This window comes from Salmo trutta, chromosome 17, assembly GCF_901001165.1.
Source record: "Salmo trutta chromosome 17, fSalTru1.1, whole genome shotgun sequence".
Lineage (NCBI taxonomy): Eukaryota > Metazoa > Chordata > Actinopteri > Salmoniformes > Salmonidae > Salmo > Salmo trutta.
In genome coordinates this window covers 27,109,059-27,124,432 of record NC_042973.1, presented here as the reverse complement: position 1 = coordinate 27,124,432, position 15,374 = coordinate 27,109,059, and the positions used below count along the sequence as shown (strand labels likewise).

The following is a 15,374-nucleotide window of genomic DNA, read 5'->3' as shown; positions in this document are numbered from 1 at the left end:
ATTTGATTGATTGATTGGTTACAGTTGTTAAAAAATGCCAAAATCTCTAAGCCCAAAGGGGGCCAATAACCCCGTTCATGCCTCCACCAGCTGTACTCAGTAGCAACACCTTGGTAAAAAAATCCTTGAGAACCCTGTTATGTTGCCTCCATTTCAGACAAAAGTCAGCTCAATTGATCTTCGAGCATGTAGAGACGAATGCGTACTTTGTGGATCGAAACCTTTTTCATAATGAGAAAACAAAAACAAAGTAGTGCCACTCAAAACACACACACACATGCATGTTTGTTTGATCAGTGGAGCACTGTAGTGTCCTCATGAATGGATTTGGAGTGACTGTAACCGTTTTCTCTCTTCTACTGCGTACACACGGCATCCTCTGATTCATTCATATTTCAGCACTGATTACAAGGGTGGTTGCCTTTGCAATAGTCTGCAGATACTGCTGGTGATGCTATGAGACTAAGGGAGAGCATTGTGTCACCATCTTATAAATGTTTTATTGGTGCACTTGACGTTAGCAGAGTTAGTATTATAGTTGTAACATTGATTAACATTATGTGTATCTCAATTTCATATTGTACTCTCAACAATCATTAATATACTGTGTGTGTAGTAATATGCATCAGTATAATCCACAAATGTCATGTCACTTCTTTTCCTGCTTCACTTGTGTTTGACCTGAGCATCTGCTGTAGGAACACACAACCCATAGGACATTGTGAGTCCCACTTCCAACCACTCAACCACATAGCAGCCACCAGCATGACGGGACAAGAGATACATACTGTACACTCTTAGAAAAAAGGGTTCCAAAAGGGTTCTACGACTGTTCCCATAGGAGAACCCTTTTTGGTTTCAGGTAGAACTCTTTTTGGTTCCAGGTAGACTATTTTGGGTTGAATGTAGAACCCTCTTTGGAAAGGGTTCTACATGGAACCAAAAGGGGTTCTCCTATGGGGACAGCCCCAAAAAAACTTTTTGGTTCTAGATAGCAACTTTCTTTCTAAGAGTGTACTGTATAGCCTCTGCATTTGACCATTCTACAATATGCATAACGGCAGCGTAGCCTAGTGGTTAGAGCGTTGGACTAGTAACCAAAAGGTTGCAAGTTCGAGTCCCCGAGCTGACAAGGTACAAATCTGTCATTTTGCCCCTGAACAACGCAGTTAACCCACTGTTCCTAGGCCATCATTGAAAATAACCCTAAGCTATTGTAGCAGTGATGATGGGACAAACATTTTTAATTATTTAACCAGGTAGGTTAGTTGAGAACAAGTTCTCATTTACAACTGCGACCTGGCCAAGATAAAGCAAAGCAGGTGACACAAACAACAACACATGGAATAAACAAACATACAGTCAATAATACAATAGAAAAAATCTATATACAGTGTGTGCAAATGCGGTAGGATATGGGAGGTAAGGCAATAAATAGGCCATAGTAGCAAAATAATTACAATATAGCAATTAAACACTGGAGTGATAGATGTGCAGAAGATGAGTGTGCAAGTAGAGATACTGGGGTGCAAAGGAGCAAAATAAATAAAATAATAAATAACAGTTTGGGGGATGAGGTAGTTGGATGGGCTATTTACAGATGGGCTATGTACAGGTGCAGTGATCTGTGAGCTGCTCTGACAGCTGGTGCTTAAAGTTAGTGAGGGAGATATGAGTCTCCAGCTTCAGTGATTTTTGCAGTTCGTTCCAGTCATTTGCAGCAGAGAACTGGAAGGAAAGGTGGCCAAAGGAGGAATTGGCTTTGGGGGTGACCAGTGAGATATACCTGCTGGAGCGCGTACTATGGGTGGGTGCTGCTATGGTGACCAGTGAGCTCAGATAAGGCGGGGCTTTACCTAGCAAAGACTTACAGATGACCTGGAGCCAGTGGGTTTGGCGACGAATATGAAGTGAGGGCCAGCCAACAAGAGCATACAGGTCGCAGTGGTGGGTAGTATATGGGGCTTTGGTGACAAAACGGATGGCACTGTGATAGACTGCATCCAATTTACTGAGTAGAGTGTTGGAGGCTATTTTGTAAATGACATCGCCGAAGTCAAGGATCGGTAGGATAGGCAGTTTTACAAGGGTATGTTTGGCAGCATGAGTGAAGGATGCTTTATTGCGAAATAGGAAGTTAGATTTAATTTTGGATTGGAGATGCTTAATGTGAGTCTGGAAGGAGAGTTTACACTCTAACCAGACACCTACGTATTTGTAGTTGTCCACATATTCTAAGTCGGAACCGTCCAGAGTAGCGATGCTGGACGGGTGGGCAGGTGTGGGCAGCGATCGGTTGAAGAGCATGCATTTAGTTTTACTTGCATTTAAGAGCAGTTGGAGGCCACGGAAGGAGAGTTGTATGGCATTGAAGCTCGTCTGGAGGTTAGTTAACACAGTGTCCAAAGAAGGGCCAGAAGTATACAGAATGGTGTCGTCTGCATAGAGGTGGATCAGAGAATCACCAGCAGCAGGAGCGATATTCTTGATGTATACAGAGAAAAGAGTCGGCCCGAGAATTTAACCCTGTGGCACCCCCATAGAGACTGCCAGAGGTCTGGACAACAGGCCCTCCGATTTGACACACTGAACTCTGTCTGAGAAGTAGTTGGAGAACCAGGCGAGGCAGTCATTTGAGAAACCAAGGCTGTTGATTCTGCCGATAAGAATGTGGTGATTGACAGAGTCGAAAGCCTTGGCCAGGTCGATGAATACAGTTGCACAGTATTGTCTCTTATCGATGGCGGTTATAATATCGTTTAGGACCTTGAGCGTGGCTGAGGTGCACCCATGACCAGCTCGGAAACCAGATTGCATAGCAGAGAATGTACGGTGGGATTCGAAATGGTCGGTGATCTGTTTGTTAACTTGGCTTTCGAAGACCTTAGAAAGGCAGGGTAGGATAGATATAGGTCTGTAGCAGTTTGGGTCTAGAGTGTCTCCCCCTTTGAAGAGGGGGATGTCTGCGGCAGCTTTCCAATCTTTGGGTATCTCAGACGATACGAAAGAGAGGTTGAACCGGCTAGTAATAGGGGTTGCAAAAATGTTGGCGGATACTTTTTGAAAGAGAGCGTCCAGATTGTCTAGATTTTGCAGCTCTTTCAGAACATCAGCTATCTGGATTTGGGTGAAAGAGAAATGGTGGAGGCATGGGCAAGTTTCTGTGTGGGGTGCAGGGCTGTTGACTGAGGTAGGAGTAGCCAGGTGAAAAGCATGGCCAGCCGTAGAAAAATGCTTATTGAAATTCTCAATTATCATGGATTTATCGGTGGTGACAGTGTTTCCTTGCCTCAGTGCAGTGGGCAGCTGGGAGGAGGTGCTTTTATTCTCCATGGACTTTACAGTGTCCCAGAACTTTGTATTGGTTCCTAACTTCCCTAAAAAGTTGCATATTGAGGGGGCTATTCAATGCTAATGCAGTACGCCACAGGATGTTTTTGTATTGGTCAAGGGCAGTCAGGTATGGAGTGAACCAAGGGCTATATCTGGTTCTACATTTTTTTGAATGGGGCATGCTTATTTAAGATGGCGAGGAAGGCACTTTTAAAGAATAACCAGGCATCCTCTACTGTCGGAAAGAGGTCATTATCCTTCCAGGATACCCGGGCCAGGTCTATTAGAAAGGCCTGCTCGCTGACTCAGTGTCCAAAGAAGGGCCAGAAGTATACAAAATGGTGTCATCTGCGTAGAGGTGGATCAGAGAATCACCAGCAGCAAGAGCGACATCCTTGATGTATACAGAGAAAAGAGTCGGCCCGAGAATTTAACCCTGTGGCACCCAATAGAGACTGCCAGAGGTCTGGAGCATTTGACAGTGATGAGGGGTGGTCATTTGACCGCAGACCCATTACGGACGCAGGCAATGAGGCAGTGATCGCTGAGATCCTGGTTGAAGACAGCAGAGGTGTATTTGGAGGGCAGGTTGGTTAGGATGATATCTATGAGGGTGCCCGTGTTTACGGATTTGTGGTTGTACCTGGTAGGTTCATTGATAATTTGTGTGAGATTGAGGGAATCAAGCTTAGATTGGACTCTGTATGACACATAATATTGTTTTTAACCATTTAAAAAAAGTGTTATTTTCCTGGTCTTCATTTTGGGGCATATTTGCAATGGTATGCCATAGATAAAAGCACCTTTGGAGATATTTCTTTATTTCTGATGGCAGGCTGCGAGGCTCACTGTGTTAATATTTCATCTCAGCTCCACTTCTAAAGTGTGTTGGCAGAACTGTTGAATTATGTAATAGATTGGGGATGGAAAAATTCCTTTTCATTCACCACATTTTGGAGCATGTTTAGTGTATATGTTGATGTGTCCATATCTACAGTTGAAGTCGAAAGTTTACATACAGTAAGGTTGGAGTCATTAAAACTCATTTTTCAACCACTCCACAAATTTCTTGTTAACAAACTATAGTTTTGGCAAGTCGGTTAGGACATCTACTTTGTGCATGACACAAGGCATTTTTCCAACAATTGTTTACAGACAGATTATTTCACTTATAATTAACTGTATCACAATTCTAGTGGGTCAGAAGTTTGCATACACTAAGTTGACTGCGCCTTTAAACAGCTTTGAAAATTCCAGAAAATGATGTCATGGCTTTAGAAGCTTCTGATAGGCTAATTGACATAATTTGAGTCAATTGGAGGTGTTCCTATGAATGTATTTCAAGGCCTACCTTCAAACTCTGTGCCTCTTTGCTTGACATCCTGGGAAAATCAAAAGAAATCAGCCAAGACCTCAGAATTCTTTTTTAGACCTCCACAATCTGGTTCATCCTTGGGAGCAATTTCCAAACGCCTGAAGGTACCACGTTCATCTGTACAAACAATAGTACGCAAGTATAAACACCATGGGACCACGCAGCCGTCATACCACTCAGGAAGGAGACGCGTTCTGTCTCCTAGAGATGAACATACTTTGGTTCGAGAAGTGCAAATCAATCCCAGAACAACAGCAAGGACCTTGTGAAGATGCTGGAGGAAAAATGTACAAAAGTATCTATATCCACAGTAAAACGAGTCCAATATCGACATAACTTGAAAGGCAGTTCACCAAGGAAGAAGCTACTGCTCCAAATCCGCCATAAGAAAGACAGACTACGGTTTGCAACTGCACATGGGGACAAAGATTGTACTTTTTGGAGAAATGCCCTCTGGTTTGATTAAATAAAAATAGAACTGTTTGGCCATAATGACCATCGTTATGTTTGGAGGAAAAAGGGGAGTCTTGCAAGCCGAAGAACACCATCCCAACCGTGAAGCACAGGGGTGGCAGCATCATGTTGTGGGGGTGCTTTGCTGCAGGAGGGACTGGTGCACTTCACAAAATAGATGGCATCATGAGGCAGGAAAATCTCAAGACATTGGTCAGGAAGTTAAAGCTTGTGTCTCGTCCTGACCAGTAAAGAGGTTGTTTGTTATTGTAGTTTGGTCAGGGCGTGGCAGGGGGTGTTTGTTTAGAGTGTTTCGGGGTTTGTTGGGCTATGTTCTTTGTTAGTCAATTTCTATGTTAGTTCTAGTATGTCTATTTCTATGTGGTGTTTATTGAGTTGACTTCAATTGGAAGCAGCTGCTCCTCGTTGCTTCTAATTGAAGGTCTTATTTAAGAGGGGGTTTTTTTTCGATGTGATTTGTGGGTAGTTGTTTCCTGTTTAGTGTTTGTTGCACCTGACAGGACTGTTTCTCGTCGATGTTTGTTGTTTTGTTAAGTGTTTACGTTTTCCTTCATTAAAGAAGATGAGTATTCACATTCCCGCTGCGTTTTGGTCCATTTCATACGACGCCTGTGACAGCTTGGTCGCAAATGGGTCTTCCAAATGGACAATGACCCCAAGCATACTTCCAAAGTTGTGGCAAAATGGCTTAAGGACCACAAAGTCAAGGTATTGGAGTGGCCATCACAAAGCCCTGACCTCAATCCCATGGGCAGAACTGAAAAAGCGTGTGCAAGCAAGGAGGCCTACAAAGCTCACTCAGTTACACCAGCTCTGTCAGGAGGAATGGGCCAAAATTCACCCAACTTATTGTGGGAAGCTTGTGGAAGGCTACCCGAAATATTTGACCCAAGTTAAACAATTTAAAGGCAATGCTACCAAATGCTAATTGAGTGTATGTAAACTTCTGACCAACTGGGAATGTGATGAAAGAAATAAAACCTGAAATAAATCATTCCCTCTGCTATTATTCTGACATGTCACATTCTTAAAATAAAGTGGTGATCCTAACTGACCTAAGATAGGGATTTTTATTAGGATTAAATGTCAGGAATTGTGAAAAACTGAGTTTAAATGTATTTGGCTAAGGTGTATGTAAACTTCCGACTTCAACTGTATATATACAGTGCTGTGACCCAGGTCTTTCAAAATACTGATAGGGATGGGGAGGAGGGATGTTGCGTGGGGGCGTATCCCCCTTGTCTTTTTCTCTCATTTCATCAGATTCCTTCTTTTTATTGATCAACATTATTGATGATAATCATCTCACTTGCCCTTTTATTTTTTCCCAATTGGTCGTTACAGTCTTGTCTCATCACTGCAACTCCCGTACGGACTTGGGAGAGGCGAAGGTCGAGAGCCGTGCGTCCTCCGAAAGACAACCCAAAAAAGCGGCACCGCTTCTTGACACAATGACCACTTAACCCGTAAGCCAGCTGCACCAATGTGTCGGAGGAAACACCGTACACCTGGCAACCGTGTCAGCGTGCACTGTGCCTGGCCCGCCACAGGAGTCACTAGTACGCAATGGGACAAGACATCACTGCCGGCCAAACCCTCCCCTAACCCGGACGACGCTGGGCCAATTGTGTGCCGCCCCATGGGTCTCCCGGTCGTGGCCGGTCTTCGACAGAGCCTGGACTCAAACCCAGAATCTCTAGTGGCACAGCGCCACTCGAGAGGCCCACTTGCCCTTCTAAAACAAAGCATAATATAAATGTACTGCTCTGTGAAACACGTTAAAAGACTGGACTCTCTTCTCTTCCCATATTGCTCATGAGTCAATATGAACATAAACAAGAGGTAATAAACCATTCCATTCAAAGGATTTTCACTACCTGTAATCTCACACTAACATTGCTCCTGCACAAACACACTCACGCAAGCACACACACACACACACACACACACACACACACACACACACACACACACACACACACACACACACACACACACACACACACACACACACACACACACACAACCTCCCACTCAAGGTGCTCAGTATTGTTTTACCTATACTGCATGTGACTCTCACAATAACAGTACACAATTTTAGAAGTGTAATTTGCTAGTTTTATTTTAAAACAGTATATTATGTGAAAATACATTCGATTTTAGGACAACTGAAATTAAAGTAAAGAAGTTAATCTCCTACATACAGTACATTACTACTCCTCAACTGTGAAAAACATTTGACATCAACAGCCTCCTTATTATGACTATGAAAATAACTGTCCCCCAATATACACTGAGTATACAAAACATTAAGGACACCTGCTCTTTCCATGACATAGACTGACCAGGTGAATCCTGGTGAAAGCTACGATCCCTTATTGAGGTCACTTGTTAACTCCACTTCAATCAGTGTAGATGAAGGGAAGGAGACAGCTTAAAGAAGGATTTGAGACAATTGAGACATGGATTGTGTATGTGTGCCATTCATAGGGTGAATGGGCAAGACAAAAGATTTAAGTGCCTTTGAAGGGTGTATGGTAGTAGGTGCCAGGCGCACCGGTTTGTGTCAAGAACTGTAAGACTGATGGGTTTTTCACGCTCAACAGTTTCCCATGTGTATAAAGAATGATCCACCACCCAAAGGACATCCAGCCAACTAGACACAACTGTGGAAAGCATTGGAGTCAACATGGGCCAGCATCCTTGTGGAACGCTTTAAACACCTTGTAGAATCCATGCCCCAACTCAATATGAGGAAGGTGTTCCTAATGTTTGGTATACTCAGTGTATGTTTGAGGTTTTTAAAAATGTTTTACTTTTCATCACTCTGATAAATGTGATTATTCTTATAACCATGATGAGTTTTGGCGATCTCTCCATCAAGGAGCAGTCGGATTCTAGAAAGGTAGAATAATAAGTCTACCAAGGAAGAAATATACATTGTTAATCTTTACTAATGAGCGACAAAACAATGATTGTTGGTCCACGTGAAATACAGACCATTGATTTGTCTTTCAGTGCTTGATCCCATGTTCACATTGACCATGAGATTAATTTGTACTTAATAATTGTGCAATACATTAATGTACATAAAGGCTACATATCTTACACTTCAGTGTGATGCATTTTCAGTTTTGTTTTAATTCAAAGGAATATATTATTTTCAAGTCTGTACTATCTCCTATCTTTTTTTCCTGGTCATTACATTACTTTTATATGCATATGGACAACCCCTTTTCGAAGAGGTGAGTTTGATTAGTATGCCTCTTTACAGTGCTTCAGTTTAGAGATTATATGATGAAGACAAATCCCAGCCTATAAGATGTCAAATCAAACTGAAGTAGCATTTTTGCATCTGTGCTTTCTGTATAACATCACCTTACAGTAGCTATGTTCCTGGGCAGTTAACACAGACAGACTGGGGCTGATCTACATCTTAGCCAGCAGGTTACTGATCAACCTCTGTAGGTCCTGAGTGCGCATTCCTGTGGTCTCCAGTACCTCCTCATGGTTAGCTTTCTCCTGGCTGTCGTAGTCTGTGACCACCTTGTTGGTGATGAGAGACAGGCCAAAGACACGAAGACCACAGTGACGAGCCACCACCACCTCAGGGACTGTACTCATACCTACAGAGCACAGAGAGGGTGAAAAAGAAGACAATCACTGGAGTTCTGTAGAAGAAATGGACGTCTATTGAAAGATTTCAGGGCATTGACAAAGCCCAATGAACCATACTAACCCACAGCATCTGCGCCTAGTTTCTGGAGAGCTCTGCACTCTGCGATGGTCTCAAAGTTGGGACCTGCCAGCATGCAGTACACGCCTTGCTGGATGAAGGAGGAACAGCCCTGCTCCTCAGCCGTCTCTTTGGCCAGTATAGAAAGGTCTTTATCATAGGCGTCCGACATGCAGGGAAAACGCACTCCAAACCTGAAGAGATACATAAAGTTCTGTGTCATATCAGAGGCCCTCAATGTCAGGTAAAGGATAAAGTACAATCGAAGAAGTCCACAAGGATAATACCCATGCCCTTTACTGTAATAAAATGCCAGTAATCAGGCTTCTCAGACAGCAGGAACGTGCAACATGACCCTTCCTTCCAAAGATCAAGAGACTGCTATTCTAACCAGGAGTGATGGAAGGCTCACCTTTCATCGTTGTGACCACACAGTGGGTTCTGGCCTGCAAAGCCTGGCATGTTGATGTGATCCTTGATCAGCATGATGTCACCCACTTTAAAGTTGGGGTTCAGCCCCCCAGCAGCATTAGTGACAATCAGGGTCTCCACCCCGAGCAGGAAGAACACTCGCACCGGGTATGTCACCTAGAGAGAAAGAGGAACTAGAGATAAGAGATCACATGCTCAGTACTAACATTTAATAGCAAGCCTGCACTGTTTTCCTTATTGCTAGGTGACTAGACTATAATAATTTTCACTATATTCACTATAATTATTTTCACAAAATAAAGTCAATAAAACCTTTTTTAGTCATAATGCGTAGTTCGTACAGTATTTGTATTTATTAAGGATCCCCATTAGCTGCTGCTAAGGCAGCTGCTCCTCTTCCTGGGGTCCAACAACATTGTCAGTTATACAATTCAAAATATTATATGACATTACATTTCACAACACTTTACCCAATACATTTATTGAGTTCCCTCAGGCTACTACTCCACTATCACATATTTACAATACAACATCCATGTATATGTGTGTGTAGAGTGCGTGTCTTATCATGTCAGGGTGCAGATTATATTGTGTCCAAAGATTTACGATGAAAATTCAACTCACACTGTCAAAGGTTAACCCAAATTACCTGGTATGCTACTTTTACAGAGGTTAAAAGCTAACTCAAGACACAATGTTATTCTAACATTATGGGACTTATGTTCTTCATAAAAATGTAAACTGGTGAAGTATCATTGAGTATCCTCACTACTCATTTGAAAGAATATAGTAGCCGCATTTAAAAAGAAATATCATCCCATAAATCAGGTGTCAGGTTTACCATGGGATATATAAGCATTTCAATACACTTCCACAACATTCATTAAATATGAATCCAATGTAATGAGGATATGGCTCTGGTGGGTGGAGAGAGTGGAGCTCACTGTGGCAATGTTGTAGCCTTCGTAGAAGTGGAAGCGGCCCTGCATGCAGACACACTGCTTCCCCTGCAGCTCCCCAAAGACCAGCTGACTGGCATGTCCTTGTACTGCAGTGGTGCAACAAGAAAGAAAGGAGGAGGATTTTTGTAGAATTACTGAATGTAAATATTTCAGTCAGGTCCCAAGGACAGGAAGCAGCAGCCAGCATTGGGTGACGGTCTGGTTCTGGGTCACAGTGAAAGACTGGTGTTCTTACTTCAACTTTCAAAACATCCACCTAAACATTTCTTATCTAACATTAAATGATTAAATGCATAAGTTATCAATGATCATTATAACGTATATTGAGCTTTGGTCAAGTGTTCACTAAGCATAACACTGTAAGATAGTATGTCATGTCTACAGGATGCTGTAATGCTGCATGTACAAACGGAAGACAGCATGATGCTGTACATTTTCAGGTGGGACAGTACAGTATAAGGACCTGTGCTGTTGGGGAAGCATGGGATGTCCTTGTAGGGAAACACAGTCTTGTTGTCCAGCAAGTCAGCCAGGCCGCCCAGGCCAGAGCCACAGATGATGGCTACTTTAGGCCTCTGCTCAGTGTGGGACAGCAACCAATCAGCTGTTTCCCTGTAATCCTCATATTTGTAACTGAGGAAAGAAACATAGTAAGTGCATGCTATTCAGTGTAATATAATCATAACATATGCCATTAAGCAGAAGCTTCTATCCAAAGCGACTTACATTCATTTGTGCATATATTTTTACATATGGGTGGTCACAGGAATCGAACCCACAATCCTGCCGTTAATTTAAATCATCAAAGATAATCTGTGTTTCAGCAGAGATAGGTTACTATATACCTTTCATCTGAACACAACCAATAGAAACTTTCCTTAGTTGATGAGCCCAACCTGTCAATTGCAGAAGGGTGATCTTCAAAAGTATCTTAGCAACTCCTACAGCTGGTAACAACAGAATCACAGACACAACACACCCTGTAACCCCCTCTCCTGGTAGTGTGTGTGTGTGTGTGTGTGTGTGTGTGTGTGTGTGTGTGTGTGTGTGTGTGTGAGAGAGAGAGAGAGTTTATCTAATTGAATTAAATTGAATCGTGAGTTCAACAAAATGTAATTAACTTCTACACATTCAAACTCTACAAGCACATCGACTTCATTTGAGACACATCACTGTTGTCGGCAAACTCATCGGGTGAATGATTGATTGCAAGTCCTGTAATTTAAAAGCAGGCTTACACAGCTTTTATAAGTTACCATAAACCCAATTAGATCACTTGACTAGAGGTCACTCTAACAAACATTAGTTGCAGAAGGCAGTTTGAGTTCTGCTAGTAAAATATATATATATATATATATCATCCTCATATTCGATGTTAGCAATAAACCTCCAGTCGCCATAAACTTTTATATCGGCAGGCCATGTTTTATGGGTTGTATATGCTTCATAATAAAGCTGGATTTAAAACGGAAAAGAGTGGCAATTCAACCTTCTGCTCGCTGTAGTAAAATGGTGGGAGCTACAAAGGCTCAGTGAGCAAGTGAAATAAGCAGCAGGATTGGATGATTCAGTGGCAGCGCAGTGCGGAGCTGTCCGTGGTGCTGCTTCCTGCTGCGGGATCAGCGCATTCCATTCAGGATGGTCCACAGAGCCGCGCGACTGCACACTCCTACTGAACCAGGCGCACAATGAACACGCACAATGGCCACTCATTTTGTATTTATTGACAGACAACGGCGAGTCCCTTTCCTTTCAAATGAGCTGGTAAAAGCTAGGGCTACTTTCAATACTTGAATTCATTTTGCATAGGGTTTGCATGAAAAGGAAGCATGTTTCTTTAAGTGCTGCCCACGCTAACGTGTACCTACGTATGAGGATGTAGGCAGCCTAGTTACTAAAATGATCGGGAGATAAAAAGCTTAAATATTGTTAACCTTATAAACAATATACATTTTCGATATGTAAATCAACAATTTGTATTGATATCTATCAAATAGAGCCACGATAATCTCTTGCCATATGTGAAAATATGTCTATTTCATGTAGCCTAATCCACCGACACATTGAAACCTACGATATGACGATTTTACTGACTGAAACGGGCATTTTGGCAGAACAGTCATGGTGTGCGCTTCCAAACATCCACACACAAATGGATTAGCATCTGCCGCTGAATTATTATAGGCTCTACTGTGTAGCCTATCAGGAGGACAACCGTTCACTTCGTTTTACTTCGATATACACCAATATGTTATCCTACCTGCATTTGTTTGAGGATGAATTGTTCATTGCTGATGATGAGGTAAAGTTACAGTAGAAATGGTTTGTTCGTCAACCACAGCGTTTAGCGACAAACGGTAATCGCAGGACAAGGTCAGTGATGGGAGGGTGGCGTGACGGAGGAGGAGTCGTTGGACTCGCGGTTCCTCTGAAAGCGCTCGTTGTTCTAATCCAATTGTCTAACAGACTGGGGCGCTCACTGACCCGCGCAATAAACCTTGAGGACTGACACTGACAGCGGGCCAGCCGTTGACAACATAGGGAACTGAAAGGATCCTATGACTAAAGCAGAACAAAATACCTAACTCTACATTAAAGCTTAACCACAAAACAATGATTTGCTGACAGTAAAGGTGCATGAAGGGGAACTTTTGTCTACGCTCTCACACTGCAAATACCCACGTTAATAGTTTGGTTAACACTCAGAGCAGAAACCTCAATTAGTCAACTATAATTTTACTGATGTGTTGGGCTGGGGGGAAATCCCAAAAATGCAAATATGCCCACTCTTTTGAATGTCTCCATGTGCTCAACGAGCCTGTTCTGACTCATGTGAAATGCAAAAAGTGTAGAGAGATGTCAGGTTTTGGTTGAATTTTGCCTGGTTGTGTAGGACTACATTGAGAAAGATTGCAACTTGCAGGCTACTTCAACGTCTTTCTTGGCCCTTGTCTTTCTCCCCCCCTGTGGATTAGGTGTTGGAGCCTCAGAGGGGCTTCTCTGGTGATATTTGAGACATGGCACTGCCTTGTCTGGTTCTTCTGTTCTCCGGACAATATCCCTTAGTTTTATGTAGTGTCTACTTTCTACCATAGAGGCGTATCTGGAAAACCAGTTTAAAAAAACAGCAGAATTGCTAACTCCAGGAAGATGAAAGGCATAAAGTGGAACATGCTTAAAAAAAGAAACACTGAAGTTTTTTTCTGTCAGGTTTTCCACCCTTTTAACTATTACACACATAAGGGCTACACAAATGTTTTCACAGTTCTTAAGTGGAAAATCCAATGACAGAGCTTAAGCAGAGGGCACATAGTTGCTGGTGTATAATAGTGTGATGAACCTCTAGGAACCTCTAAACAGTCACCACTCGAGGAACAAGATTTAGGAAACGCTACAAAATCAATATGTGGGCAAGCAGAGCTAGGCATATTTGTTAAAAGGATAAAACTAATAGGATTTGTAAGCATGAAACGGAAAGCAAATTCCCCTCCTGTCATCCCTGTTCTATTTCTACTTTCCCTGAGAGACACCCTGTCCCCCACAGAGACACCCCGTCCCCCACAGAGACACCCCATCCCTCGTGCAAAGGCTGGGCCGCCTCTAAAATACCAGACATCTCAAATAAAACTGAAGCTTTCTGGTCAGAGTTCCAATGAGGGTGTGTAGATGTGATACACAGGGAATGCACTATAGTAGCTTTGGGATTACAGTAAATTACAGTTTGTAAAATTAAATTACATTAACAAATAGTTACAATTTCTTATACATGCTGCCTGCCTCTTTCGACATGAATGAATTGTGCAATCTGGTAAATCTCTCCAAGATTATATTGTATTGTGAAATAATAACAATTAAATAAACTACCGTTTCAACCTCTGCATGACACATTGAGATTAATGAAAACAAATTACAGGTCACTAAAATTGAAAGTTGAAGGCCTTCTATGGGAACTTGGTGGGAACCAACTGAGTTAGTAGAAATGAGGCGACTTCATGAGAGTTTGTTGTAAATGAGGAGAAGAATTTTAGAACTACTACTACTGAATTGAAATAGGGAGAAATTAGCTATTTCTATTAAAAAACATTGTGTTTTATTAATTTATTAGGCCACTTTTGCTGAAGTCAATCCCCTACACTGTTGTAATGTTCTAACTCAACCTGACATATGATATTTTATCAATGAATGTGGCCTAGGGAGTTAGGCCTGGACTCATACTGTAATATTTTGGTGATGCAGAATAGGCATGTGTATTTTGAGAGAAATCCCCTGGTATCAGGGTCTTCAGGACAAAATAGTCTGCTACTCTATTATTCATTATCTTTCACACGTTCTACTACCTAGTGCATACTCATGCATATGTCTACTGGGATCAAATAACTGTTAAAGAAACATTAAACATCCTTTGTGTTTTTGATAGCAAACATTACAAATATGCTGGCACCACAATTTATAGATTAATACCCCAAATGTAGCATACATATTGTCTAACAAGACTTCCAAACTGTTTCACTTGTAGTTTGAGTGCTCAGAAAGGAATGCATGCACAGCCTACAAATTAAGCCTAGTTAGATAAATCTAACATTTGCCATCTTGATATCCAATTAGAATTATTAACTTTGATCATATCTATTGAATTCAATTATTTACTTAATGGGCTACATAGGCTAGATAGAAGACTGGTCACTCTAATATCAGAGTATGGGTGGGGGGTTGGGTCGTCTCAGAGGTCCATTTGGATACATTGTTTCTGTTGGCTCCAGAACACCCACCCTTTTATTCCCGCTTTGGACACGTGACCAATGATCAAGGAGGACCACGTGACCAATGAGAAGGACCCAGCACGCCCGTAGAGTCGGTGCCATGGTAACGGCTAAATGCGCTACAAACTCAAAGGAGAGAAAGAGAGGGACAACTATTGGTGACTATTCTGTAAGTTTCAAAACAAATGCCAATGCCTGGTTATTTGGATTATAAAGAACCTAGAACTGAATATAAAATGTTTGAACTGGCTTGATAATGTAGACACATTCACTGAAGTTTATAGCTAACGTTAGCTAGTTGC

At 42.1% G+C, this 15,374-nt stretch overlaps 2 protein-coding genes across 4 annotated transcripts in view; one reads left to right on the top strand and one right to left on the bottom strand.

The window, feature by feature from the left end:
• Window positions 1–8,339: 8,339 nt before the first annotated feature.
• pnp6 (purine nucleoside phosphorylase 6) lies at window positions 8,340–12,832 on the bottom strand. Its single transcript, XM_029696352.1, has 6 exons — window positions 12,573–12,832; window positions 10,776–10,945; window positions 10,295–10,398; window positions 9,331–9,506; window positions 8,922–9,112; window positions 8,340–8,808 (listed from the first exon to the last, which is right to left on the bottom strand). Exons 1-6 carry the CDS (start codon window positions 12,599–12,601, stop codon window positions 8,612–8,614), a joined length of 867 nt encoding a protein of 288 aa, XP_029552212.1. The 5' UTR covers window positions 12,602–12,832; the 3' UTR covers window positions 8,340–8,611.
• A 2,256-nt stretch (window positions 12,833–15,088) lies between these two features.
• The window catches only part of hydin (HYDIN axonemal central pair apparatus protein), an 85,349-nt gene continuing 85,063 nt past the window's right edge, over window positions 15,089–15,374 (top strand). For all 3 annotated transcript variants that reach the window (XM_029696349.1, XM_029696348.1, XM_029696351.1), the window contains exon 1: window positions 15,089–15,241. The gene's annotated coding sequence lies outside the window, so the exon portion shown is untranslated. The remainder of the gene's footprint in view (window positions 15,242–15,374) is intronic.

Excerpts from the sequence above, each read along its gene's own strand:
- pnp6 (XM_029696352.1), bottom strand. The coding sequence starts at position 12,601 with ATGAACAATTCATCCTCAAACAAATGCAG. Across the intron at positions 10,399-10,775 it reads ATGCTTCCCCAACAGCACAG|TACAAGGACATGCCAGTCAG; the intron begins GTCCTTATACTG and ends GCACCACTGCAG. Across the intron at positions 9,113-9,330 it reads TGTGGTCACAACGATGAAAG|GTTTGGAGTGCGTTTTCCCT; the intron begins GTGAGCCTTCCA and ends GTATCTCTTCAG.